Genomic DNA, 27,811 nt, shown 5'->3' with positions numbered 1-27,811 from the left:
TGCCAAAAATGGAAAAAAACGGCGTGGGGGTCCCCCTAAGTTTCCAAACCAGGCACTTCGGGTCCGGCATGGAATTTGAGGGTAGCCCCATGCCGAAAAAACGGCGTGGGGTCCCCCCCAAAATCCATACCAGACCCTTATCCGAGTATAGTACATGGAGCCTAAATGTTTCATAAAATAAAAGGTATATGAATGGCCTCTGTCTTTCCCATACTTCTTTTAGTGTATCTAGTCTTTTAAATTGTTTAACCAATACCACAGCTGTTGTAGTATAACATGAGACAATGGAGATGGTTTCTTAAAAGTATAGAACATGCTCACTTTGCAAGGGAATTTTCACTTTGAAAGGAATCATCATTGAGCTTAGTGAATGTGGTAAATATTCACTTTTGAAAAGATACAAATGTTCAGGGATAATATAAAAAAAAAAAAAAAAACAGATTGCTGCTTGCGTGTTATTGGATTAGTGAGGTCAGCAAAGCTTCACCTTATTGATTGGGCATAAGAGAAAACTTCCTGGCAAAGTGAAAATTCCCTTTGCAAAGCAACATATTCTTCTCTTTTAGTAAGTCAACCCCAATTATTGATTTCTTTCATTAAAAAAGAAAAAAAAAAAAAACCTTTTCAGCTTTTAGTTTTCTTGGTAATTTACTTTTAAATGGTAATAATACTGGCAACATAAAGTTATTACAATTTTAATTTAACCTCTTTGTTTTGCTATCCACAAATCATAAATCATGTATCGTGTGCACTCTTATCATCTAAAGAAGTAAATAAGGCTGTTTCAAGCTTAAAAATAAACTCTACGTACCGGGGGTCCTTGGGTTCCTCTACCACCCTTAAGTCCAGGCACACCATGAGGTCCCTGAAGAAAAGATGCTGCATTATAATACTGTTTATTTTAAATTATAGCTTTAAAGCTGAAACAATAATATAGGCGATTCTGTTTTATGCCTGATCTGTAAGTTAAAAAAAAAAATCAATAATAATATAATGTATTATGAAAGATATTTATTTCATATTCAGGATTGTATTTTTTTTTTTTATAAAGTTTAATCTTGAGCCTGTCAGAAAACCCTATTGCATTCCAACATGATGTATACAATCCTCATACATTAAATACTTTATCACTGTTTTATCACCTATATTCAAACTTCGATTTATGCAGATACAATATGCTTTTAACTGCTCTTCTCTAAAAAAATACATTACAGGTCAGGTTGGAAAATTAAAAAAACATGGTGGCTATTAGGTTGCTCTTTTATTGCACTTCTTGACATTCTTGTTACTTACAGGTGGACCAGGAGATCCAGAAAGACCTTGAGGACCAGGAGATCCAGCATCCCCTTTTTGACCAGACTCTCCAGGTTCTCCTTTCACTCCAGGTTGTCCATCAGGTCCCTAAGACAAAGATGCGCAGATTGTGTATCACAATATTGGTTAATTGGCAGTAGCACAAAAATATAAAGAACTTACTCTATAAATATCTAATGAGTATTCTCAAAATATAACAGCATAAAGAATACCAGTGCATATGGTAAACTAAACTTATCCCATTAAAGCGGTAGTATACCGATTTTTGTGACTTTTACCTACAGGTAAGCCTATAATAAGGCTTACCTGTAGGTACAATTATTATCTCCCAAACCTCCACAGTTTATGAGATATTTGCACTGCATGCAGCCACTGACGCTAGCGGCGCATGCGCTCTGAAGGTCCGGTGGATCTTCAGAGTTCCTTGCCGGGAAGTTGCCGGAAAGTTAATCCCCCGCGCGCATGCGAGGGAGTGACGTCATCGCGGCTCCGGCCACTCACATTGCCGGAGCCGCCGAACCCAGAAGAGACGCCGAGGGGATCATGTCCGCTCCCACAGCAGTGTCCGGGGGTCCGTGTCGGGGCTTCGTTTTAAGGTAAGTATTTCATAAGGAGCTAGTATGCGATGCATACTAGCTCATTATGCCTTTGTCTTGCAGGGTTTTTTTTTTTTTTTGAGTATACAACTGCATTAAGAGGGTGTTTTCAGAGCTTTAGCTTACATTCTTTCTGACTAAACAACAAGGAGAGAAATTGTTCTATAATTGTCTTTCATCAAAGTATACACATGTTCCTACTGTTTGAAAGTATACTGTGAGTGGTTGTTGTTATTCAGTTAAATGAAAAATGTAAAAGGTGTGAAATGTCAACATTTATGATGTGTATTGAAAAACAAATCTCTCTTGCTCATTAAGCATTTTATAATCTCATAAGTATATTAGGCTTTACAAGCAAATGCTTGTTACCTATTATTACAAAGAATATACATAACTTTAGGTTGCAGTCTTCACTTTTTTATTATACAATGGTGTCGAGGTAATGCTTTTTTGTACTGAACGTGAGAACAATTATATGATGCACTTCAGTTCTATGACACATACCGGTGGGCCAGCAAAACCAACAGGACCAGTGGGACCATTTTCTCCTCGAGAGCCCTGACACATAGAAAAACAAAAACACGTAAATAAAAGCACAAGAAAAAAGGATAATTTTTTTTTATCTTGAGGTGTTTGCAGCTGTGTTATTGCACTTTCTGTTTTACTTTCTTTATTTGCGCTAACATCTAAATATTAAGGACAAGCTTTCAGGATCTAGCTCCTTCTTCCAGTGTCCAAGCAATACTTTTATAAGATACAATCAATATCTTATAAAACCAACTACCCACTTAGAATGGGGTTTTTCACTGTCAGGGCAATACGGATGTGGAACTCTCTTCCACAATTGGTGGTGTCAGAGGGGAGCATTGATATTTTATTTATATATATTTATTTTATTATATATATTTTATTTTATAAAAGACTTTTGGACATGCATCTTAATGAACACAACATACAGGAATATAGGAAATGATTATCGACACTGACACACGTACACCTACACAGGTTGAACTGGAGGGACTATTGTCTTTTTTCAACCTTACCTACTATGTAACTATGATAAATTAAAAAATAAAAAATCTGCTCTGTTTACTGTTTGTCTTATGCTCTCCAGTGATCTGACCTCTGGTCTTTCCACTGACACCCAACTGCACTATGGGCATGTAGACAAAGCCGTAATGCCACTCTACAATAAGGAGATTCCTAAAGAATGAGAACCTGAAAAAAGTGTTGCAATAAACAATAGCGGTATAGGAACCAGCCAATAATAATGTTTCTGAATTAAAAAACACAGTAACCACTACTTAAAATTAGCATTGCAAGCATATTCAGTCAGACTAAGAGCTTTTATTCATTAACCTTTGACCCCATGACAGAAAAAAAACATTGAAGAATAGCTAAAGATCAAAGGTCCCTGAAGATTGCCTTCAAACTTTTTAAAAATACATTTTTGATTTGGGAAGTTTGTTGATGTATCTCTAATTTATGCATTTTAAACTCAGTGTTTACTTTGATTTTTACTTTTACATATTTACATTCTTTCCTACACCACTTCCTTGTGCATGTAGAAAAACCCTGTGCAAGTCAGCACCAGCCTGGTGTTTTAAGATGGGAGCCCCATTTTTTGAAACACTTATCTAGTACTGGCAGATGGGCTAACATAATAGTTCTGGTATAACAAAACTGCAAACTTTGGAGAGAACTAAATTCTGCTACAATAACATAAATAAAATGAAGTGATAAAAAAAAAAAAAACACTGTCATTAAATACCCACAGATCAAGCAAGAGATATGACTCTCTATTTCATATAAGTTAACTTTATTTAGGTAAATAGTCCAAACTTGTGGATCCATTTTCTAGCCTCTAGACCTAGAATATTCTTATAACTACAAAAACTAGGTTGAGCTGCATTTATAAAAAATGTACTCACAGGAGTTCCGCGTGACCCAACTGGACCCATCACACCTCTTGGACCAGGCTCACCCTAGGAAAAAAATTCCTTTTAGTCATAGTGTTTTATACATTAGAGTTTCCTTAAGTTACCCCATTACATACTATTAAGTTACCTTTTCACCTGATGGGCCTGCAGAACCAGATGGTCCAAGTGGACCAGGAAGACCCTAAGAGAAAAAGAAAAAATAAATTAAATTTTTTACATATTTTAAATAGAGAGATACCCTCCTATGCATAAAAAGCTGATAATGAATATTTGCTAAAAATGTTTTTGATACTACCTCTTAAAACGAAAGAGCAGCCAGATATATTTTAGCTGAAAGGTCAGCAGTATTTAAATTGAATTATGCCTAGATTATCAATTGTATTGCAAAAAAATAAAAAATAAAGTATGAACAATATGAAGAATAATTATATTTTTATATGCCTTCAATTTTTAAATAACAGAAGTTGCATTTAAATGGATGTCTCTGACTCCCTGAGCTATGATATACCCTACCCAAATTACCATGCTTCCTGGTGTTATCTCAAAACTCTGCACTTCTGGATGAATCAATCTGCTCAAAACGTGAACTTGTGAACAAGTGCTTTACACCAGCAGATTTCCACTTTGAGAGAGCTCATTTTGCAAGGGAACCAGCCCACTTTTTTCATTTGGGAACCAATCGCAATGTTTTTTTATTATGTCTGACATAGGCCATGACATCATGGGTGTATCATATTATTTTTGCATGTTTGCTTTTATATGGACTTCTGTTAATTTCCTAAAAGAACTTATGATAACTTCAAATAAGGGCAATTATGTAATAATGATGTCCTAATGGCATGTGCCATGTCAGTCACATATACTGTATACACAACATTCTTGTTCTCTTACCAAAATTTAGTCAGGGACAAAGGGGGGCCTTGCTCCAAGATTTAAAACAAAAATATGTAGTTATTTAGTAAGGAATAGAAGGACTCTACCAGTTAACTTATATCTGGCAGACTGGTGAATCATTTACCCCGTAACACGTTATAGGGCCTTTAAAGTTATTTTCTTTTAACAGATAATACGCAGGAAAACTATGAACCAGTTTTAAGTATACAGTAATCCCCCGCTCCATCGCGGTTCAGTTTTTGCGGTCCCGGTAATTCGCGTTTTTTTTTTGTAATGTTATTTTACTATATAAATCATTAAAAATTAAATATTTTTGTGTTTTCCATAGCTCTTGCTATGTCTCTTAGTATCTTTTATGTGTTTAAATGAGTTTCTATTGTTTTAAAAGTGTGTTTAAAGACCTTAAAATGCTTCTACACGTACAGTGACAGTAAAATAAACATGCCTACAATGCATTTTAATAGGGTTTCTCTATTTCGCGGAATTTCACTTTTCGCGGCTGGGTCCGGAACGTAACCCCCGCAATGGAGGGGGGTTTACTGTATCATCTATCATGCTTCCCAACCATGGTTTCAGGGGAGTGTGGAAATAAAGGAGCTGACAGTTCTCATGTATTAATAAATGTGCAAGCTCTGGGGCTCTCAATCTAATCTATGCTTCACTTCACAAGTCACTCACCTGTAACAAGTATGTAGCCATTGGAAGTTGTAAATCCTAACTTTTGGGTCTATTGCATTTATTTTTAGTGGGTCATATGCTAATACAGTGTATAGCTTGATCAATGATATGGAAACCATGTATTTAGAATTTTAAAATATTAATATATTAATATTGGCTCATTTGTCACAGTGGGATACAACTATCTATGTTACCTCACAACCACTGAAGAAAGTTCCTCAAAATAAATGTTTTAATCTGAATGGTTTCCAGGGACAATATAGACAGATATTATTTCAAATGTCTTCACTTTGCAGGTACTATTCACATGATTATTATAATCCCATAGTCTGATTTATAAGGTTACATCTCCTAGTACAAATAGTTTTAATGATCAAGATTTGTCCAGTGAGATGCCCAAGAAAGTATACTTACTCTTGCTCCATCATTGCCAGCCGTACCTTCAGAACCTTTTTCTCCAATACCTCCCTGAAAGAAATATATATATAAATATAATATAATTATTGGCTCTATCCTAAGAAAAAAAATAGAAAATGATGACACAAAAGAATACTTACTCTGTCACCTTTTGGGCCTGGTGTTCCAGCTATCCCTCTTTCTCCAGGCATACCTTGCAGACCAGGTGGTCCAACATCTCCGAGTGTTCCAGTTGGACCTGGACTTCCCTAGAATCACACATTTAATATTTGTTAATAGTAATTATGCTTTAGTACAATACCATTTAAATTAGCAAACAAAATCTGATAAATATTAATGTAAAGTAAAAAAGCATTAGTAAAAAAAAATATATGTTGAGCATTTAGGAAGTAGTGATAGTTCTATGAAATAGTGCATACAAATCTAAATTTGAATACATAAAAATGTTTAATTATATTGACTGTTTCTGAAACAACACAATATTGCCAGTAAATGAATGTTTAACACTGTTGTTGAAATGAGCCCAATTAAGGTTTATACACAAGATATTTAACAACAGGGACAAACATATAAAATGTGGTCATTTAAATAATATTTTGAACAGGTACAAGGTTTCATATATTCAGTTTTATCCTTTCCTTCATGTTCTCAAATACAGTATGTCCCTAAAAAATAAAACTTACTTTTGGTCCATCAGGTCCATGACCTCCAGCCATACCCTTTTCACCTGGAAGTCCTGAAGCGCCTGGTTCTCCTCTTTCACCAGGATTACCACGCTCTCCCTACATGAAATAATTTAATACATTTGTCACTGAATAATAAACCTATTATGCAAATGTTATAATATGTATAATAGCAATTTATAGGCAGCACTTACTCTTGGACCAAGGGGTCCTGCAGCTCCAGAATCTCCAGGAACTCCCTAAATCAAGAACAAAATTTACAATTAAAATATCAATGGCATCTCCATTTTCTACTATCTAACTTTGAATCTTAAGCTAACGTATGGACATTTTATTTTTTATTCAATTTCTCTGTGGTAATATAGACATTTTATCAACCTACGTGTTTCCGAATTAATAAAGTTTATAAATAAAAAATAAAGTTTTTAGGGTTCTGCGTACTGCTACTTAACTAATTCTTTTATTACACAAATTTCTATTTACGGTTCCTTTTAACCTACATAATCATTTTAACTTCATAAAACGTTTTTGTGAAACAGATCTAGTTAAATGTTACAAGAATACCCATGTAAGCCCCTCATGAGCATTTTGTATAACGCTTATCTCATAATTTTCTTGTTTTCTTTCTGACATTTTTTTATGTTTAGCTGATATTATAAAAGTTGCGTTGCAGTAGACTGCCCATCCTCAAGATGGCTCCCAATAAGGCTCATAATCCTTAAACATTTGACAGTCTCCAGTAGAGACTAATGAATAAAGAAAGAAAATAGGTGCCATGGGGTGACTTAGACCTTACTTAATGTAGGCAGTCTCTGGTTCAACCGAAGGTCTATAAGAATTCATATAAGTCCAAAAAAAATGGCACTATGTTCCATAATTCTATGAAGGGTCTCATGGAGGGATCCAATCACCAGAGCAAGCTTCTCGTGGGAGAAGAAGCAAGTTCTATGTAAACAGGCAGAATAGAAAAGAAAATGACTAGCCAGCGACAGCTCCTTGTCAGACTTCATTACCACTTTCACCCTTGTCAATTGCAGTCTGACCCGGAGTTGTCAGCTAGTCAGGAGTCAGTTTTCATCATTAAAATCTACGATTTGGAGCCCTTCTATAGGTCACTTTAGGTTTGCTTGTCCCTGGAGACTTCCGCCTGGCCTGTTCCACACAGCAGCGGACCCTGCTGATCCCCCTGAGGGACATTAAGCACTGACATCCCGGGTTTCGGTCACATGACGAGCCTGTTTTTATTTCACTCAATGTAAGTTGCCCCTTGTCTCTTAATTATTATTACATTATTTTTTATTGTCTACACTTAGAGGCAGTAGAGACTATAAACTGATACCAATGAAATATATAAGGAAAGTGCGCTGATCAAAAGTATGGTGAGCTGCTACCTTAGAGTGATAAATAATGACTCCTATCTCAGTGGATGCCCAATCGGGGGAAACGCGTCAGAGAGGAGGTGCCGCATCATCACTAACACATCGATACGACGGTCCGCACTGCAGGCGGCCGCCGTTACCTGCTTCACTTCCGAGGGAGACAAATAAGCGTGGATTATCTACCTCATTGCAAGTGCATTTCTCTTGCCTTGAATAAATGTTTTAATGATAATGCACCATGGCCGTCCCCTCTTTTCTGTTCTTATATTACTGAGGAAAAGACATCTGAGATCTTAACAGCGATCTACCTCACAGTGATTGCGTGCAGGACAGGATCACAGGATTGTTCCAGGCTTTAATCTATGTCCCTTCTGGTAAGAGTCTAGTCACTCTATTTAGGGAGTAGTGTCATCTTGATTCACTTGGAACTCTCCTGGGCTGCATGATCTCTGGAGCAGGGTTATCGTTTTATGCCCTTTCACTTTAACCCTTTGGTATGGAGTTAAGCCGGTGGTGGGACGCTGAACCTTCAATCACGGGACTTGCACCTTTTCCATATATTGTTTTTTCACCGAAGAGTTCTGGATTTGTCTGTTTCATTTGTTCACTTTTAATTGGACTGTTCGATAACACTTGCTTGGATGGACACTATTGTTTGATACACATGGGTGTTTCCTCTGTTCAATTGCATTGATTTGCATTTGTCTTGTTATTGTGTTATTCATACTTTGAGAATTTTTTGTCAGAGTCATTTCACGGATCACTTCATATATGTTTGGTTGTATTTAATTAAATTTTTTGGTTTAGCGCACCTGATTTATATCTTTTCATCATATAAACTGATACCAAGCCAACAAGATACAATTGGTAATTTGGTCTCAAATACTTCCATTTTGGAGTTTTTATATATGTATCTTGTGTACCTGAGCTGGTTTGTAATAAACTCATCTTGACAATAAATACTCCGAAAGCCACTGCTAGAAACAAAAGGCACTTTCACCATACTTCTGCAGGAACACCCATAGGCTGTCACAAGGAGTTTTTATCTATGATGTGTAATGTTCTCATGGTTGGATTTCCTTGCAAGGCCCTCAGTTAGATGCAATGCAATTTTAGGCTTTCTACTAATCATTTTATTTCACATACATAAACTACAAGCACACAATAACTGTATTACCTCATCACCTGGCTTCCCAGTCTCTCCAGGGGGACCTGGTGGACCTGGTAATCCCTACAGAAAAAAATTACATTTTAATGCTTAAACAAGTAGCTAAAGCTCATTTATTTACACATATACACTTATACATTCAGATTTTTTAAGGTTACAAAAATTCTAATTTGTATACAAATACCAACTAATAACAGTAATGCACACAACAAAAATACCTGGAATCCTGTAGGACCTGGTGGACCTTGTTCTCCTCTCTCTCCTGCAGGTCCCTTAATATAAATAAGGACAATTAGTCTAAAAAATATAGTCAGAATACATTGAGTAATAAAACAGTATTCATGTGGTTCACTACTTACAGGTGGACCAGCAGGACCAGAAGGGCCAACTTCACCATCTTTTCCAGGAGCTCCCTATGGAAAATAAAGGCATGCTGGAAATAGGAGCTTCAACTTATAAATAATTTTTGTTTTATACCAGTATTTTTATGCCACTTTGTTACTATGAGCTTACTGGGGGAGATTTACTAAAAGTGAAGCGTGCAAAATCTGGTGCAGCTCTGCATTTAAAGTGACTTAGAAAAAAAAAAAAAACAGAACCAAAACTATGACACCCCCTCAAGAAAATAAAATTTAGATACTCAGCCCCCCCGCTTGCACTAACAACATTTTCTGAATTGTGCACTTCCTCGAGTGTTAATGGGTGCTGTTGTTCTTTCCACACCTATATTACTACAGGACACAATAGTGATATGGTGGCCAGTGGATCAAACCACAAAGCACAGGAGTACCAGAAATGTCTGGAGGAGTGAATTTCCAAAGATTATTCAGCCAGTGATGACTTTCACTCAAGTATAGATAAGTGGCTGTATAAGAAATGTGTGTAAAAAAATATTTTTTGCAAGGGAAGCTTTAGTTTAGATTTTTGGGATTTTGTTAAAAGTCCCTTTAAGGCTTGTTTTACCTGTATTCAATATAAGATGTGATTCTTAGTTCTTAACATTGGAAGATTTGTCTTCATTTAGAACAGCAAGTGATGGGAATTTCCACTGGTCATAGAGAGCTTCTAAAATAGAAGCCTCTCTCTAATGTAATGCAGGTCTAAAACCCACCTTTAAGACTATGTTACATGCTACATCCATATTTAGGGTGTGACGTGTAACATAGTACCAAGCAGACCCCCATCCCCAAATTGATCCCCTGCAGCAGCGGTCAAGTTTACAACTGGCATGGCTGTGTCAGGCTCCACAGGCACATTTGCATCATTCATTCACAGAGGTCTGTGAATGGATAAAATATCTGATGGAAGAGTTTACAGGACCCTGGCATTGCACCTGTGACCCGCTGATCATGACTACTGTGCTTTGCAGGCTCATTTACAAAAAAATAATAAATGTTTATTTTTCCTGAAAACATGTGCATTTATTAAAAGGTGAACTTAGTCTTTAAGAAGACTTTAAAAATGAATAAATCAATGCTTTAAGTAACAAGCAATCATAAATCAAATAAAATGTAAACCACACCCTTTGTCCAGAAACTCCTGCACTGCCTTGTTCACCGGGCTTTCCAGGATCTCCCTTTAAAAAAACAATTTTGATTTTAATTAGTTTACCGAAAGAACGAATTTAATACTGTTTGTGTATTTCAGTAAATAGCTTTGAGTTCATACACTGTTGCCTTTTGGACCCGCAGGCCCCATGGTACCAGTTTCACCACGAATTCCAATTGGACCAGGAGGACCTGGACGGCCATCTTCTCCAGGAGCTCCCTACAAAAAGCCAACAAATATCTAAATTTAAGCAACAAAATAAAATTGCCATCCCAATCTTTACATATTTATATGTAGGACTGTATACACATTTCTACTCAACAAAGATAAAATTAAAAAGAAATAAAGGTAAATATGAACCTGGAAACCTGTACTAGAAAGAGTAGTAACTATTTTAAGCGATTCCATTACTTGAGGCTCTATGTTTTTAGGAAATCTAATGAGATAGCCAGCAGAGAGGCAGCATGAATTACGTTTTTTAAGTTTTGAGTATATTGGATTATAAAAATAAATATAATTTGTATTGCTATTACAATGCTAATGTTAAAAAATGAAAGGGTATGCTGAGACTACAGATCTTCCTTAATCAAATTTCTTAAAAACACTTAACACTCTTAATCAGTGTTCCTCATTATTCTAGCTATTCTCAACACAGTGAATTTTTACAAAATGTCAAATGTTCTTACTATCATTATTCATGCAAAGTGTGCATTATCTAAATTTGGTTTTATAAATTGCAATAGTTAATACATTGTTTGTTTTCTTTTGCAGGATTTCTTTATTTTATAACCAATTGAAGACTTACTTACCCCTGGACCTGATTTTCCCTCTGGACCTTGGACTCCTGGATTTCCAGTCAAACCCTGGAAATTATGGAAGATATAGTTATATACTAGCAATGTGGTTTTACAACCATACTTTAATTTCACATCTCTATTTGGAAATATACTGAACAAAAGGACAGCAGAACACAGAGTTTTTCATTATAAACATATTGCGAATCACTTCACTATGCAAGGTAGGGTTGAAAAAAAAAAGTAATGATCTGGTCAGATGTACTTGGTTAAACTAGTACCAGAGTAACAAAAAAAGATCACCTAGATGCAATTTGAAAAGTAACTCTCAGAACCATTTCTTAATGATATAGTCAACTTTAGAAATAAATGATGGTATATATTGGTGTGCTCAGTACAGGAACATATATATGTTCTCATAATCCCATTTTAGATGTAATCAGGTAAATCTAAAATATTGCAAATCAGTACTTCATATTTCCCTGCTGCCACCCAGCAAGCAAGCATTTTAGTTTTATTGAAAAGTCTAAAATGGTTTGAAAACTGTCATGAGTACACCCTGAAGTAAATGTTTATTTGTTAAATAAACATTTTATGCAAATAATTAAAAATATTATCAAAGATCACTTTATAAATCTTTAAGGGCTCTTTCACACGGTCCGCCTCCGTAGGCGGATCCGTGCTGCTCAGCGAGGATCGATCCGCGATCCCCGCTGTGCCGGCGGATGACAGCCGGCGGATGACAGCTTGCAGTGCGGAGAGGGAGGTGTCACAGCCCCCGTTGCTCTCTATGGGGAATCGGATGAGAGTGGACCGCCTGTCCGCTCTCATCCGATCCCATCCGATCCGATCCCCAGGACGGATGGAAGATAGGGTTTCCATCCGTCCGGATTTCACGGACAGGATCGGATGCGGATGGCAGTGGGTGTCAGCGGACATGTCACCGCTGACATCCGCTGCTCCATAGGGCTGAATGGGTCATCCGATCAGATCCGCCTAAAAAACTGACAGGCGGATCTGATCGGACCGCCCGTGTGAAAGAGCCCTAAATCTTCAAAAAACAAAAGACCATTATAGTTTTTCTTCAAACAGTGAACAATATGGTGAATGGGCATACCCTCAAACAATAAAAACTATCAAACTAGAACAATTTAAATCCTACACCAATTGACCTTACTATTAAGTTGTCAAGTTCTAGGGTTCTTAGGATGTTGTCTATGTTTATTTTGTATAAGTAAACGGTAAGGCTGTCTATAGATGTGACATTTGTCCATACTTTAATGCATCACCATCCCAGTAATGCACTCTTCTCTCAGGCTCAGCTGACAGGTGCTAGGGGTTCACATGCTGTGAAATACTTATTCTTTTTACTCCTTAGAAAAGGGAATGAATGCATTCCACACTCACAGTGTTTTCAACCAATTAAATGTTCCTCATCACAGCCAGCCCTGCAGAGCCTAATCCTCACATGGCCATCTGATATAATGATTGAATAAGGTGCATCCCTTTCAAAAATCTCACTATGTATAGTTACCCTAAGGAAAGGAATGCAGTACATTGCTATGTTTTTTCTGAATGTCTTCTATAGTGTGTATATTGAGTACAGGCAGGGCTGGGATAGGGGGGTGTCAGAAGAGGTGGCTGCCCCTGGTGCAGTGAACTCATGAGGGGAAGGGAGGCACGGCATGGTGAGGTCCTGCTGCTACAGTGACAGAGACTCACTACAGGAGTAGTGACTGGAAGAGAGGAAGAGAGCCGTGAGGAGGAGTGGACTGTGCTCTCTGCCCCCCCAGCTCCTCTCTCCTGTCACAGCAGTGCTCCTTGATACAGGACGTTATGCAGGAACACTGACAGATTGGGACTGTGCATGGTTTGATTATTGTCCCCTATCTCCTCCCTACACTGCTCCTCTCCCAGCAGCATGGGGGATTTGTGGGGGGGGGGGGGGGTTTGCTATGGGAATAGAGAGTTTATGCTAGGAGGGGGATTTAGGGTTGGAGGGATTTTACCTGGGAGATTTGTGCTAGGAGAGTAAATATTTTTTTTTTAGGGGGTGAGCATTTGTGCTAGGAGGTGGGATAGAAGACATTTATGATAGGAGAAGAAATTTGGGGGTGGGGGGATTCGTGCTAGGAAGATGGGATGGGTGGAAGATTTGTGCTATAAAGGGTAAATTGGAGGGTGGGATTTGTGCTAGGAGGGTGGATTTGGGGGAGACGCATGCTAAGAGGGGGGCATTTGGGGGGTTTGTGCAAGGGGGGGATTTGGGGAGGAATTGTGCTTGGAGGGATGACTTGTGCTGGAAGGGGAAATAAGGGGGGGGGGGGATTTGTGCTAGGAGGAGTGATTTTTTTGGGTGGGAAGGATTTGTGCTCCGAGAGGGAGATTTGAGCTGCAAAGGAGGATTGGGGGGGATAAGAATTGGTGCTTAGAAGGGGGATGTGTACTGGAATAAGGGAAAAGTTTTGCATTTTTGTTAAGGAAGAATTCTGGCTCGCAAAGGGAATTTTTGCCTAGAGTGTTGAACGTGCAGATTAGTGCTTTTTTTTTTGGGGGGGGGAAGGTAGGGATTTTTTGCTGAGACAAGATTCTCACATATTGTGGGGGAAGGGGAACAAGTTATCATCTTCACCCTGGGCACTAGTGACATTGTCCTGGCACTGAGTATAGGTGGAAAGACTTTTATTGTTTGAAACTTACTCTGGCACCAGGAAGTCCTGGCTCTCCAAGACGACCAGGATCTCCAGTAGCCCCTTTAGGTCCTGAGACTCCTGCAACTCCGCGTTCACCTTGAGCTCCCTGAATAAGGAATCAATTAAAATTAAAAACGTCATAACAAATTGCAACTGAACTAGAGTTTAATATTAAACATAGTACACATAATATCATTTATTTTCCCTATTTTAAAAACAATATTAAAAATGCATTTATGCTAATGCAAATTAGCTTTAAAATTATATTTTAAAATAAATAGCATAAATATTCTAATTCATAGGTGCAGTACCTGTATTGTATTCTGATTGCCTGCCACAGATTACAGCAGTTATGAGTCATAAGATTAATAGCTCTTTGCTGCATAAGTCCAATAGTGGCAGCGCTTAATGCTTTAAATGTTTGGATCTTTCATATACTAAAATGTATTTGATTATTAAAAAATACAATGCTGGTTATGAGCAGCAATAGAACAATCAACCCTGTTGGACCTAATGTATATGTAGAAGGCAATAGGAGAAGCAGGTACATGCAAAGATGAGTGGGAGCACAGAAGCACTCATAACTCCCAGGTGGGCAGAAACAAATTTGGTTATTTATTGCTGTTGAAGTAATAAAGTCAAATAAAAGGTTTTTAAAGGTAAGTGAGAGATCTGGGGTCTTTGTGACCAAAGATCTCTCAATAAAGAGGACCTGTCATGCCTATTTCTATTACAAGGGATGTTTACATTCCTTGTAATAGGAATAAAAGTTAATAAAATAAAGAAAGAAATAAATGAATTAAGAGACAGTGTAAATACAAAAAGTAAAATAAATAAGAAAAAAAATGTAAAAATGAAAGCGACCCTTCACTCTATGCTCGCGCACAGAAGCGAACGTATGCATAAGCCGCACCCACATATGTAAATATGTTTGCACCACACATGTGAGGTATTGCAGCGATCATTAGAGCAAGAGCAATAATTCTTTTTTTGTAAATTTGTTTATTGAAACAGAAAAGGCATATGACAAGTCACAAGAAAAATACAGTGAGCAGTATCGAGGTAAAACAGTATACAGCTCTAAGTCCACCTATCTAGCATGAAATAACAGGATAACAACGTATTGGAACGTGAAGATGGATACAACACGACAACCTAGTATAATTACATCAACTCCTGAGAACATAGCACAGAGAGATATATGGTACCAAGTGTATACCAAGGAGCTTAATGACCATGTTGGGGCAATCCCCCGTCACCACCGGCATCTAACATATGGCCGCCAACAGGTGCGTGGGGGGCCGCGCCTCGACGGCAAGAGCAATAATTCTAGCACTAGACCTCCTCTGTAACTCTAAACAGGTAATCTGTAAAGAATTTGAAATCATCGCCTATGGAGATTTTTAAGTACCGTAGTTTGTCACCATTCCTCGAGCATGCGCAATTTTAGAGCATGACATGTTAGGGTATCTATTTACTTGGCATAATGTCATCTTTCACATTATACAAAAAAAAAGGGCTGACTTTACGTTATTTTATTCAAAAAAGTGTATTTTTTCCAAATAAATTGCGTTTTAAAGACTGCTTTGCAAGTACAGTGTGACGTAAAATATTGCAATGATCACCATTTTATTCTCTAGGATCTCTGCTAAAAAAAAAAAAAAAAAAAATATATATATATATATATATATATGGATATATATCTATATATATATAATGTTTGGGGGTTCTAAGTAATTTTCCAGCTAACTTAAACAAAAAAGTTCCAGAAAAGGCCTAACGTGGTTAATGTAACATTACTGTTATCAAATGGTAAAATATAAGAAGGAAGGCCCATGGAAGCCAAATGTTTGTGTTATTTTTTCTAAGACAGGTAAATTGAAAGTATAATAAAACCAATTCTTGTTTACCTTAGGTCCAGGTAAACCATCTGATCCCGGGAAACCTCGATTACCTGGTGTACCCTGTTGGGATTATCAGAAGGGTAAATGATTTATGAAAATACAACAAAAGTAATTTAAAAAGGCAGCATTTTTTCCTTAAGGTCCTAATAAATGATACAACAAACTTGCATGGCCCCTTTCACTTCATGTAAAGTTGATAAACTCAAATAAAACTCTAGTATTGGAAACATGTTAGGCAGGTTCGACAAAAAGCAAAAAATACACCTATACCTCTTTTAGGAAGATTTCGCTTTACTTTTTATCCTGGTAAAACCTTTTTACACCCTTGACACACAAGATTTTACGGGGATTGGAAAATCAGGGAAAATTTTCAAAATATAGACCCTTTGAGAAGGATAAAAAATGGGACTCTCTCCACTTTACTAAACAAAAGTGTTTTTATTGCTGCTCATATTGGAGAGATTTACATCTACTTCTTGTTTTCATGTTGGAGTACAGATGGTTAGGAGAAATCTCTCTAATAGGGTCACAGAAATAAAAACATGACAGAGGTTGTAGCCCTTCCCTACTGTATGAAAAAAAAAAAAAGACAAAAACAATTTGCAGAAGTTTAGTTAAAAACTTTTTAGTTCAGGTACGTCCGCAGTTGATTAAAGTGATTGTGTTTTCACTTGCAAAGATACAGGTCAAAAAGGTAATAGGGCAGAGATACGGTAATTAAAGTATCTGTTTTGTCCATTGCAGCCTATAGAATTCCAGCTGCTCTGGCCATTAACAAAAACTGGATGAATCCATATGGTTAAGAAATGTATAGATCTGTCTGCCCTAGATACAGAAAAACATTTCAAAAATTTACAAACATGGCCCTTTTAAACATTACTAGATTAAAGAGCGATTTCAGTTCCAAACCAAATATTTATTTTACTGAGTAACAGAAAACACTTTCAAAAGCATACAACAAATTTCATGTATTTTTGACATGTAAAACCCTAGCTGTGTCAGGAACACTAAACTGCATACTTTCAAGTCAAGCATTTGTTTAGGTCCATAATATGGCTAAAATGGATGGATACGGATATATAATAATATGTAATAAATTCAAAATACTTAACAATTTTAATGACTTTATTATTTCAAAGAATATCGTATTTAAATGTATTATTGCTTTTCATACCCTTTCTCCAACTGGGCCTGGTGGCCCAATTGATCCTGGGTCTCCACGGGGACCTCTTTTACCTTCTTCGCCTTGTGGCCCAATTGAGCCTTGTAGACCATGGGGACCCTGAATAAGTAGACGAGAGCATTACTAAACTATAACACTGAGATTAAATTTATTTTTATTTTTTTTATAACTGTTACACAAATTCCCACATACACCCTAAAACATGAAAACAATAAAATGTAATAAATACATTTACTTACAGGTTCACCTTTGGGACCAGCTTCTCCTTTAAAACCAGGTACACCGGGATCACCCTTAAAAAAAACAAAAAAAACAAAATGTGTTTTTTTTGTGGCAATTATTTGCTGTGTGAGAAAGAGAAGCTACAATGAAAAACTCCAGAGGAAAAAAAAATGAGAACCTGGAAAAAGTCCATAGAACATCATGACCCAAAGGACCACACATAAAAGCAGATGGAAGTTAGAGCTACAGTGGTCCTTATGTAAGTTTATAAGGAAGTCTGTTTAGCCTATTCATGTAAAATAATCCCAAGACACTTGAGAACATCTAGATCTTACATTTTCTCTTTTATAACTAACATTGTGTACTTTTTAGTGCTTCTGAATCCTGCATGTCTTTGATAGCCTTATAATGCCATTGACAAAAATAAGAACATTCTGTTTGTTGCTTTAAAAGTAGGTTGAGGTGAGTAAACCTTGTCTGTGGGGGGTTTAGAATTCCTCTTCCATTTTCCCATTTTAAGCATGGTACACACACACACAGTTTTTTCCATTCAACCAGTAGGTTGAACAAAAAAAAAACTGACAGTACCCCCACATCCACATAAGCAATGTACCTTGTCAGTATACACAGATAAGCACTGCAGCCATTGCCTGCAAGCACTAATTAAATGCAGAGGTAAACACATTGACCAAAAGGAACCCTCCAACTTTTGGTCCTTGTGTACTAGTAATGGGCCTAACACCCCCCTGTTCGGTTCGCACCAGAACATCTCGCACAGGGGAAAAGTTCTAGCGAACATGTGAACTCAAAGTCCTAATTTTTAAGCCTTATATTCAAGTTATTGCCAAAAAAGTGTATAGGGGCCCAGTTACTGCCCTGGGGGACATGTATCAATGCAAAAAATAAATGATAAAACAATAGTTTTTACAGGAGCAGTGATTTTTAATGATGCCTAAAGTGAAACAATAAAAATGAAAAATTCCTTTAAATATCGTGCCTGGGGGGGTCCTCTTAATGCTCCTGTAATGTGGCACATCTATACAATGTATGGAGCCTGCTGTAGCAATACTGAAATTTCGAAAGGAAAAAATGTATTTTAAACTTGCTCACAGCTGTAATGTATTGCCGGCTTCCGGCAATACTGATAAAGAAAATGAAAAAAACAGGGACCCCCCCAGTCCAAACCAGGCCCTTCGGGTCTGGTAAAGATCTTAAGGGGTACCACATGCCAAAATTGAAAACATAATGGCGTGCGGTCCCCCCAAAATCCATACCAGACCTTTATCCAAGCATGCAGCCTGGCAGGTCAGGAAAGGGGGGGGATGAGCGAGCGCCCCCCCTCCTGAACCATACCAGGCCACATGCCCTCAACATGGGGGGGTGAGTGCTTTGGGGCAGGGGGGTTCCTGACAACCCTGGGCTGTGGTTGTGTGGGTCTGCGGGTGGGGGGCTTATCAGAATCTGGAAGCTCCCTTTAACAACGGGGCCCCCAGATCCCGGCCCCCTCCTATATGAATGGGTATCGGGTACTCTCAAAAAAAGTGTAAAAAAGTAAAAACCACAAAACACATTTTTTGATAAGTCCTTTATTAAAAAGAAAAAAAAAATAGTATCCCTCGATGTAAATCCACCGTCAGCTGCGACGTCCGCCAGACCCGAAAAATAGAAAAACATTTAAAAACCCTTCACCTCTACCCGCCGTCTTGCCCGATCTTCAGCTTTGATAGCTCTTTAATAGGCAAGGGTCAGGGCCACCCAGGTGCGTCACTCAGTGGCACCACCCCCTTCTGACACCACATGATTACACATGACATCAGAAGGGGGCGGTGCCATTGGGTGACGTAACCCGGTGGCCCCTCCCCTTATCTATAAAAGAACTGTCAAATCTTAGGATCAGGCAGACAGTGGGTAGCCTCAGTAGAGGTGAAGCATTGTTTAATTGTTTTCTATTTTTTGGGTCGTGATTGACGATGGCTTTACATAGAGGGAAACTATTTTTTTTCTTTTTAATAAAGGATTTGTCAAAAACGGTTTCCTGTGGCTTTTACATTTTTACACTTTTTTGGTGAATGAGTAGGGGTATGATGTACCGGATACCCATTCACATGGGGGGGCAGAGATCTGGGGGCTTCCAGATTCTGAAGAGGCCCTTGTCCCCATCTTCATGGGGACAAGGTGCTTAGGGGGGCCCTATGTTGAGGGCAAGTGGCCTGGTATCGTTCAGAAGGGGTGGCTCACTCGTCCCCCCTCTTTTTGCTGGCCTGCCAGGATGCATGCTTGCATAAGGGTCTGGTATTGATTTTGGGGGGGACACCACACCATTTATTCTTACATTTTGGCATGGAGTTCCCCTTAAAATCTGTATCAGATGAAAAGGGCCCGGTATGGATTTTGGGGATGACCCCACTCCTTTTTTTTTTCTTAAATTTTGGCTTGGAGTTCCTCTTAAAATCATTACCAGACCCGAAAATTCTGTCATAGGGTTCCCCTTAACCACTTAAATACAGGGCACTTTCACCCCCTTCCTGCCCAGACTAATTTTCAGCTTTCAGTGCTCATTGGCATCTATGGGAAATATTGGTCAACTTGACATGGCACTGCTCCGAAACCATAAGTGACAGGGACACTTGGGGAACACCAAGAGGGGAGTCAGGGGACCCAGGGCTACAACATATCCATACATTTTAAAAGTGGAGTATGCCTGTACACTACACTGACTGCACTAAACTTACTGAACTCACTATCCACTAACTACTTGCCTAATCTCTATTGTCACACACTATGCACGGCTGCCGTGTAAGCATCAGCATTATATAGTGTGGGGCGTGGACTTAGCCCTTGAGCCATGATTAGGTAAAGGCACCCTACCCTTGGCCAATCATGGCTCTGACAGGACATTGTGTTGTGATTGGCCAAAGCATACAGGTCAGGTGCATGCTTTGGCCAATCATTAGCAATCAATGCATTGCAATAGCGGCGGGTGAACTTCCTGCCGAGCGCCCTATTTGTTTGCGTGTTCAGTGAACACACAAACAGCTGATGTTCGAGTTGAACTTATATTACTATCCTTTTCAGACAAGGAAGCTGTGATCTTAGACTCTGTTTGACCTACAACTGCCATGGTGTTGTAAATGGGATCATTTATGACACCAACCAATTGATGGTTTGACAGTTTAGTTGAGAGCACAAACAAAAGACAGTTAGAATTCCAGGCATGCTTTACAGAGGGGCTCCAGGCTCCGTCAAAATTTTTTTTAAAGTCAGCAGCTACAAATACTGTAGCTACTGACTTTTAAAATGAGGACACTTACCTGTCCACGAATCCAGCTGTGTCGAGTCGATCGGAGCTGATTTTTTCAATTGGCTCACGGGCGCTGCTGCTGCTGCCACCATTTAGTGTAAGAGAAAACGGCAGTCGGTTCAATACTGCACATGTGAGAAGCGTGCTTCTCTTTGTGAATGACCCAACAGTAGGGGAAGGAGGAGGGGTGCTGAACCCCTGGATGACTTCACTGTGATGAAGTCACGCAGAAGTGGGAGCGAGTACCTGTCAAAACCAAATACCCGCTTCCCCCGAAAGGTGCCAAATGTGGAAGCGGAGGGAGGAGGAGGCAAATAGGTGGAGCTTCTACTTTTGGGGGGAGCTTCGCTTTAAATACAACTGTTTTTTTAAACCATTAAATTGATGGGTTTATTTCCGCTTTAAAGAGAAAATATGACAAGCACAGCATTCTCTACTCTGACTGGGCAATACCTATTTTGCCTAAGGAGCAAACAAAGTTTCCTTGATAGATGCTTTATTAAGTAATTATCCTATATATTCTTTAAGATGATACAGACAACTTTTTTTATTTTTACTTGTTTTAAATCATTTAGAATAACTTTCTATGTTCTATGATAAGTAATTTATATTTTGCTTTTATTTTCTTTTTAATGTATTGTTCAATACATAAGTGGCTAATTAAATATATTCCTGTATGTTTATGTTTAAATCAAAAATAGATTTTGGTTTAAACTACTGTTGTTAAAACATATTCCATACAATCTCTAATAAGCCTGATGAAGAAGTTTTTGCATGTTGTCATTTGGCAAAAAATACAAAAGACTGCATGTATCACCAAAGAAAAATCTTGGTTTATTTCAATACAGGTGTTGTACATCCAGACCAGGGTGGTGTGCTCTTTTCTTCCAATCAGCTTAGCTTAAACCTATGGATCTCCAATTTTATGCTGGTGTGAGAAACACTTTCTAAGCCTTGTGGATTTTGATTTGCACATGCTTATGTTTTTCCTATTGCCAGTGGCTAGTAAAGACATTCTCACTATAAATAGAAATGGTAGTTGGTAGAACTCGGGTGAAGAAAAGTCAGAGAAAGTCAAGCCAAAGTCAAGAGTCAAAGTAAATTATATAGGGGCAGCTTTTTTTAAACAATAACATAATAAGCATCTTGTGATTTTCTGCTGTTAGTCAGGACATGTACTTTTCACAGTTTAAATCCCATGTTGGGGGGTAGAAAAAATATCTTTGCAGCAGGGCCCCTCACACTGCATGAGTTAAATGCTCATTAAGGAAGAGGCTGTATTATTCACCTTACCAGGCTCTAGTAGGCTCCGTAACTCTCTTCTCTGATATTCTGGGCTATGAGCAGTCCCTCAGTTCTATCACATTCAATCAATGACTATTAGTCCTGCAATCTGTGTTGAGAAGGCAAATGTGTGACCACAGCTATGAATGTATTAGGGAGAAGGCTGCAGGGGACTTGTCACACTGATGGAGGGAGCCTGCTGGAGTGAGGTAAACGGTGTGCATTATTCCGTATTAATCTCACCAAGTGGTTCTAAATGCAGAAGGTTTTTCTTTTTACCTTAAAAAATTTTCTGCATTAAGGTATAAAAACGTTCTGTGATCAGCCCCCCCCCCCAAATACTTACCTGAGCCCAATCTCGACCCAGCACTGTGCATGAGAAAAGTAGTGCTCCTCTCTCTCTTCCCTCACTAAACATGGAGGCAGTGGCGGGATCGATTAACTCCTGCTGCTGTCAATCAAATCCTGTGAGTAGGGAGCGGGGGCGGGGTAGAGCCGCACTGTGTGTGTCAATGACTACACATAGCAGGGCTCAGGAGCGAGTGTCCCCCATTGCAATTGCATTGATTGCTATGGGGGCATTTGGAGGGGCTGGGGACCCCAGAAAAGCAGGTTCAGGGCTGCTCTGTGCAAAACCATTGCACAGAGTATGTAAGTAGGACATGTGTAGTCTGCGGGTGGGCGTACTGCAAGAGCATTTATTTTGTGTGCCCAGAGTTGGGTTTTAAATCTGGAGGACAGCACATTGGTTTAGTTGTTAGTACTTCTGCCTTCCAGCACTATGGTTCTTATTTGGAATCCTAACAAAAACACTATCTGCATTGAGTTTGCAAATTCTTCCTTGGGTGGGTTTACTCCCACACTCCCTTGTTTGGGTGGGCTTCCTCCCACACTCCAAAGACATGCTGGTAGGTTATTTAGCTCCTGCTAAAAAACATGGCCTTAGTATGTGTATATATGAATGTGATGTAGACTGCAACATCTTTGAGGGCAGGGACTGATGTGAATGTACAATATGTAAAATGTAACAATGGTGCCATATAAATACCTGTAATAAATAAATATGCATATATACCTCCTAGACTGTTAGTGGAATTGCTTGTAATAAACAGATTTTCTTGCCTGAATTAAAGTTACTTTGAAATATGTGACCTGCCAATTCATTGCCACCCTGAACCACATCACACAAACTACTTTCTGTATTGTATGCATGTTTTGCAAACTTCTATGAAAACTTCATTATATCATCATTTGTTTAATATATTTACCGCTGAGCCACGAATACCAGGTGCTCCAGTACTTCCTTGAGGTCCTGGAGATCCAGGTGGTCCTATAAGGCCAGGAGGACCTGCAACACCAGGAACACCCTAGAACCAGAAACATTCAAATTTTATAAGACAACATTCTAATCAACAATTCACTTTCAAAAATAATTTAAATATTGTAGACAAATTACTTACACTAGGTCCTTTAGCACCACCAGTGCCATCTGTTCCAGGGATACCCTGTAAACATATGCTTTAGTTAAAATTCTACCTGCAGTAAGATTTTTTGCCTGTTTAAGTAAAACAATCTTATTCAGTATTAAGTATGCAAACTTTATTCAACAAAAGGAGATTTTTTTTTAATGTTAAGATAACATTAAATGCAAGATATGGCAACTTAATATGCAAGGTTCCCTTTTAATACAAATTGTTACATACTTAAAACAGACTTACAGGAAGACCTGATGAACCAGCTGGTCCTTGTATTCCGGTCTCCCCTCTTGATCCTTGGGGTCCTTCAGGGCCTCGTGCCCCTGTTGGTCCAGCTTCACCCTTGAATCAAAATTTAAAAAAACATTAATACATGAAAATGTTGTATTTAGTCATACAAACAGAAGGATGTAGGTCATATTTAGTTATCCCGCATAACTGCTATAGCATAAAAGGGGAGATAAGACAATAAAATCAGGGGTTGTTAGTACAATATCTATCTGGCTGAATATCTGTTAAATTTCTGTGACTTCATTTAGGCTTTAATGTATAAATGCAACTTGGGATAGATTCATCTATATGGCTATTAGGTGTCTTCAGTTAAGCTTTCTATAGTGTATAATGGCAGATGTTCACATCTACAATTGGTAAAGCACATTAGGAGCCCTTCACATCTCATGTTTTTCCCCTTTAAGTTCTTGCAAAGTCTACATCCCATGCTGCTTTTTAGAAATGTGGTTTATATGTTTGACTGGTCCTACTGTTTTGTTCTTGCTCTTTTAGTTCTGTAACCCTTTTCTGGAGTTTGTATGTGCTCCCAAAACATCATGCCTTCTTGCCTCTTTTCTGAATCCATATATCCTATGTGTCTAACTTCATGTGCCTGTCCTGTCCTACAGCCACTAGAGTATATCTGCTATGTTCTGTTCCCTACCTCAGGACTATCAAGCTTTACTATGGAATTTGCTTTGTGTAAAATGCCTTTTTTAGCCTGGTGCTTTAACTTGCTCAGTAGAGGCATGGCTTCATCATTTTATGAGTCTTTTAAACACATCTGAGTAGGGTTGAGCACACACTACCTGGAAAGTGTGCTGCTATAGGACCAAGTGTACACTAAACCTGTAGATCTTGAAGTTTTTTGACTAAAGTAAGCTTGCATTTTCTTGCACGACGGGGGTGTCCCCCTCATCCACCCCATATTTGGCTTGACTCTACTTTTTTTCTTTTCCCTCTCTCTTTCCCCTACCTCACTCCTAAGACTGTTCCTTTTCCACACCTACCAATACATTAACATCCAAGAGATGTTGATATAGCAACTTACAGTTCTAAATTTCTAATGTGATGCAGGTTTAACTATAACTATTTGTTTAAACACAATTGTGTATATCACTGCAAATTACAAGACATAATATATCATTTTTGTAAGAGATGTTGATTTGACAACTTACAGTTCTTTTTTTTAATGTGATGCAGGTTTACCTATGAGTACTTGTTTAATCACAATTGTGTTTATTTCACTGCTAGTCACAAGACGCAATAAGATTGATTTACTAAAGGCAAATAGTTACATAGTTATATAGTAATAGTAGGTAAGGTTGAATAAAGGCAATAGTCCATCCACTTCAACCTGTGTAGGTGTATGTGTGTCAGTATCGATAATCTTCTTCAATATCCCTGTATGTTGTGTTCTTTAAGATGCACGTCCAAGAGACTTTTAAAAATATCGATACTCCCCGCTGACACCAAAGATTGAGGAAGAGAGTTCCACATCTTTATCGCTCTGACAGTGAAAAAGCTTAACGTTAAACAACTTCTCCTCCAATCTAATTGTGTGGCCCCATGTCCTCTCACACTCCCTGGGACTGGATTGCTTTTTTCCTACGGCGGGATCACCATTGAGGTATTTGTCAATTGCTCTCATGTCCCCTCTTAAGCATCTGTTCTCCAGCGAGATATTGACTGTGCACTTTGCAAGTGCAGTTGCACTCTGCCTGGGCAGTTGCTCCAGCGCTTAGTAAATAAGAGGAAACTCTGCTGACTTCTATCATCCAATCATGTGCAAGCAAAAATGCTGTTTTGTTTTTTCCTTGTATGTGATTGGGTATTTTTAGTAAAGTGAAGCTTTACCTCACTTACTAAGTTCTGAAGCAACTGCACTTGCAGAGTGCAACTGCACTTGCAAAGTGCACAGTCTATTTGTCTTTAGTAATTCAACCCCAATATCCATTGTTAAATGTTTAATCCTGATGCAAACCTTTATATAAAAAAATAAAATAAAATGTGTGCTAGGGAAGACCTTGTGTAACAATCATGGACCTCTGTAGGCAACTATGGTACAGATCCTTTCTGAACAGCAAATGCATCTCAGAGCACTAAAAGCATGAGAAATGACTTAACTTCATAATACCCTGTGTCTTTTGCATAATACTAACTGTTTTTATAAAAGCAGAGGCGGCCGATCCATCGAACAAGCACTAAATAAAATATTTGTTAGTTTTCTACTGCAAAGATCCTAAGTGAAATGTCCGGTCTATGAGCATTTCCAGAAACATCTTCCTTTAAAAAAATCATGAGTTATCCTTAGGGCATTTCACATTATTTCTATTCGATCTGCCAAATGTTTTCCATTCTAGACGTTTTAAAGGCTTTTGGGAATTTTCTATGGCCAAAGATGCATGGGAAACTAACAGATTACATGCTCTTTAAAGTAATGAAAACTTGTATTGTTTAAAACAGTCTGTGGTTCATTATCTTGTGGCATATAAATAACAAGACACTGCCAACTGTAACATTTTTAGATGCAGCTGTCTCAATGCTGATTAGTATGCAGCACCTGTGGACCTCAAATACGGTAATTAATGTTGTGAGGTCAGCTTTTGCCACGTTTGTGTCTCAAACCCATGGAGCATCAAATAATAAAAATGACAGGCTGTTATGTAATGTATGCTCATACACAAGAGAACTTCAAGATAATTTATATACTATTATAAGTGAAATATATTCTATAAACAAACAGGAAAATTATAAAGTGTGCAATATTACATTATATTTTTATACTCTGAAAAAGTTTTTTAATAGGCTAACTGTTTTTTATTTGTTCCGTATTTTTAATTAAAATTCAAGATCAGTTAATACTTTATGCGCATTTCAGTTATATACCAAATTATATAAAATAGAGTCACTGAAGTTGCAGGCCTCTCACTATATTATAAGCCTGAATATTGAAAAATTCCATAGGTGTTTTCCTTACCTAGCACTGCAATAAAAAACACCAAGCTAAAGCAGGCCAAAGATGGTGTGATTTTCTTTTCTGCAACCATGGGACACAGTCAGTGTTGATGGGGGAACCCCTCCCACTGAGCTATTGTGTTTTCCCAGCGGGGGGCATGGGGAGCGGTCCTTGCCGGGAGAACACACAGTGATTTTTGCTAGTGGCTATAGCCGCTGGCAATAATCGCATTAAAAATACGACATGCTGGTTGTACCCAAGTTGATTGATCAATCAACTTGGGTACAATCAGCCTGCCCATACATGATTTGAATCGCGGCCGGTCCCTGTAGAACTGGCCAAGATTTGAACTGTCTATGCCTGGCTTCAGCTTATCAGGCTACAACCATTTCTATCATATTTGTACTGCATACATAAAACAAAAACACCTTCAATGAATGTAATGCTGTCCATACACTATACCAAATATCGGCCAAAATTTGATCATTTGGACAGTTCTTTCGTTTTTCGGGCAGTTAATGGGCACAAATCGGTAATCGGCTGTGACTTTTTGAGCCGAAAAAATGAAGTACAAGTTTCTGCCAAATGAACAATGAATTGAAAGGTTAATGTGTTTCTCATCCAAACTATTTGCACTAGGTATATGGGAAAAATGAACAAAAAACTAATTAATTTAAGTCCATTGAACGATTTATCGATCATTACATGATGGCACGATCATCTGCTCTCATGGCCAGGTGTTCGTTTTTCGAAAACGAGTTTGAACGATTTTTCATATAGTGTATGACCAGCATAAGAAATCAATAACTAAACTGTTGATGCTATCCGGGAGAATTGAGCTTGTGACCAAGTCTGTATCCTTTTTTTACATAAGTCTGTGTTGCATAATTTTGATTTTTCTCTCTGTCTGAGAGACAGCAAGGTATGTTCGTGGAAAGAGTTAGAAATATCTGACATGCACATTTGGTTGACTCAGTAATTGTGGTTTCTAGAATCCCAGATCACTGATCATACAAGAATGTTAAGAGGCTAGGTGGCTTTGTACAGTACTGTCCTATGGAAGCTTTGAGCAGGTAGACCATATCCTCTTTATTCCTTTGTTTGGTTTA

At 38.2% G+C, this 27,811-nt stretch overlaps 1 protein-coding gene across 1 annotated transcript in view; it reads right to left on the bottom strand.

Moving 5' to 3' along the window:
- COL5A2 (collagen type V alpha 2 chain) overlaps positions 1-27,811 on the bottom strand; it is a gene marked incomplete at its 5' end in the record, with an annotated part of 151,068 nt that overhangs the window by 23,861 nt on the left and 99,396 nt on the right. Inside the window, 22 exons of the mRNA XM_082261749.1 lie at positions 812-865; positions 1,294-1,401; positions 2,415-2,468; positions 3,842-3,895; positions 3,978-4,031; positions 5,837-5,890; positions 5,980-6,087; positions 6,523-6,621; positions 6,717-6,761; positions 9,079-9,132; positions 9,288-9,341; positions 9,429-9,482; positions 10,592-10,645; positions 10,738-10,836; positions 11,427-11,480; positions 14,112-14,210; positions 16,015-16,068; positions 17,183-17,290; positions 17,431-17,484; positions 23,267-23,365; positions 23,459-23,503; positions 23,717-23,815. Of these exons, the coding sequence (XP_082117875.1) occupies positions 812-865; positions 1,294-1,401; positions 2,415-2,468; positions 3,842-3,895; positions 3,978-4,031; positions 5,837-5,890; positions 5,980-6,087; positions 6,523-6,621; positions 6,717-6,761; positions 9,079-9,132; positions 9,288-9,341; positions 9,429-9,482; positions 10,592-10,645; positions 10,738-10,836; positions 11,427-11,480; positions 14,112-14,210; positions 16,015-16,068; positions 17,183-17,290; positions 17,431-17,484; positions 23,267-23,365; positions 23,459-23,503; positions 23,717-23,815 (1,557 nt within the window). The remainder of the gene's footprint in view (positions 1-811; positions 866-1,293; positions 1,402-2,414; positions 2,469-3,841; positions 3,896-3,977; positions 4,032-5,836; positions 5,891-5,979; positions 6,088-6,522; positions 6,622-6,716; positions 6,762-9,078; positions 9,133-9,287; positions 9,342-9,428; positions 9,483-10,591; positions 10,646-10,737; positions 10,837-11,426; positions 11,481-14,111; positions 14,211-16,014; positions 16,069-17,182; positions 17,291-17,430; positions 17,485-23,266; positions 23,366-23,458; positions 23,504-23,716; positions 23,816-27,811) is intronic.

Source organism: Pelophylax lessonae (genome assembly GCF_965119305.1).
Source record: "Pelophylax lessonae genome assembly, chromosome: 6".
Lineage (NCBI taxonomy): Eukaryota > Metazoa > Chordata > Amphibia > Anura > Ranidae > Pelophylax > Pelophylax lessonae.
This window is presented reverse-complemented; position numbering and strand designations above follow the sequence as displayed.